Source organism: Penaeus monodon, chromosome 30 (assembly GCF_015228065.2).
Source record: "Penaeus monodon isolate SGIC_2016 chromosome 30, NSTDA_Pmon_1, whole genome shotgun sequence".
NCBI classification, from domain to species: Eukaryota; Metazoa; Arthropoda; class Malacostraca; order Decapoda; family Penaeidae; genus Penaeus; species Penaeus monodon.
The window spans coordinates 29803285-29804500 of record NC_051415.1 but is presented as its reverse complement, the minus strand read 5'-3'; the positions used below and the strand labels follow the sequence as shown (position 1 = coordinate 29804500).

The window sequence follows — 1216 nt, the reverse complement described above, 5'->3', positions numbered from 1 at the left end:
ATGTGCCCCTCACAAGAGTATAAACAGATACATACCGACCCTCAAAATAACTTTTCCTAATCATCCAAAACATATTTTTCTATAAATATAACAATTGACTTCCTAAAAAGGCCTCCATAAAGAATCAAATAGATACAAAGCCAAGAACAATTAAAAAAACAATATATATAAATATGTACATAGTGAAACACAAAACAAAACACATGCACAGATGCAGAAATAAGAAAGAAAATAAAACTGTGCCCCATAATACATTTTTTATTAACAACTATGTACTTTGCAGGAAAATCTAAATAATAACGATGTCCCTAAAACATTTCTATACAAGGACCAAAGAGCTAGTTAAAACACATTTGCTGAGGTTTTTGTAGGATGCTATTTATAGTCAGTACTTTCTAAAGTACCTAGTATAAGTCTCTCTTTAAAGGACACCTTTTTTTCAGTGACACAAAATGGTAACATCATGCTCCCAACTAACTCACGTCACCCCTCCAATATGTAATCATAATTGCTATGCCCCTTATCCTATGGGGAGAGCCACAATACCCATGGAATAAGGAACATGAATGCTATAAAATAACACTGGCAATAACACAAGTAAAGATACATCATTTAGTTAAGAAGCTCACATCATTTCATACTTCATCTTTATCAATACTGTCATGTGGTTTTACAGACTTTCACATTTTAGTCACAGTGCTCTTCCAATTTTTACTTTTCATTGTATGTGTTTCATTATCTCACTTTCTTCACACTTTTCCAGCTGCAGTTGCAAAGGCCATACCTCTTTTATATTAAGGGTTTCTTCCAACTCCATTTTGCTTTCATTTTTTGGTGTATACAAGTAGAAAAGTCAAAAGTAAGCCACAATCAGCTCTTCCAAATGCACAAAATATTCATTAGTCTCTCTTTTATTTCGTTGATTTTCTCCTGCCTAAACTTTCCCATGTTTCATTTGACATTAATGGTGATGTTGTGCACTGTATCGAGATGTCTGACCATTCCTGAAGTGTTTCTGTTGAAGGAGAGGTACCTTTCACAGTGCTTGCATTGGACCTTTACTGTTCTGCCATTAAGTTGGACTTCCGCAAAGTGGTCCCAAGCAAGAGATCGTTTGGGTCCCCTCTGAAAAAAAGAAACGTGTCAGAATAGTTAACATCCCTTGGCTATTTACACAAGCGATGCACTCTCTATATACACTTTATCATTATATTGT

At 34.7% G+C, this 1216-nt stretch overlaps 1 protein-coding gene across 3 annotated transcripts in view; it reads right to left on the bottom strand.

Annotated features, from left to right (window-relative positions):
• The window catches only part of LOC119592694 (longitudinals lacking protein-like), a 99390-nt gene that overhangs the window by 65553 nt on the left and 32621 nt on the right, over positions 1 to 1216 (bottom strand). The window contains exon 6 of one of the 3 annotated variants that reach the window (XM_037941614.1): positions 246 to 1125. The exons of the other annotated variants lie outside the window; for them this stretch is intronic. Coding sequence (XP_037797542.1) covers positions 952 to 1125 — 174 coding nt within the window. The 3' untranslated portion in view covers positions 246 to 951. Of the gene's footprint in view, positions 1 to 245; positions 1126 to 1216 lie in introns of those variants that run through there. 3 annotated transcript variants of the gene reach the window in all.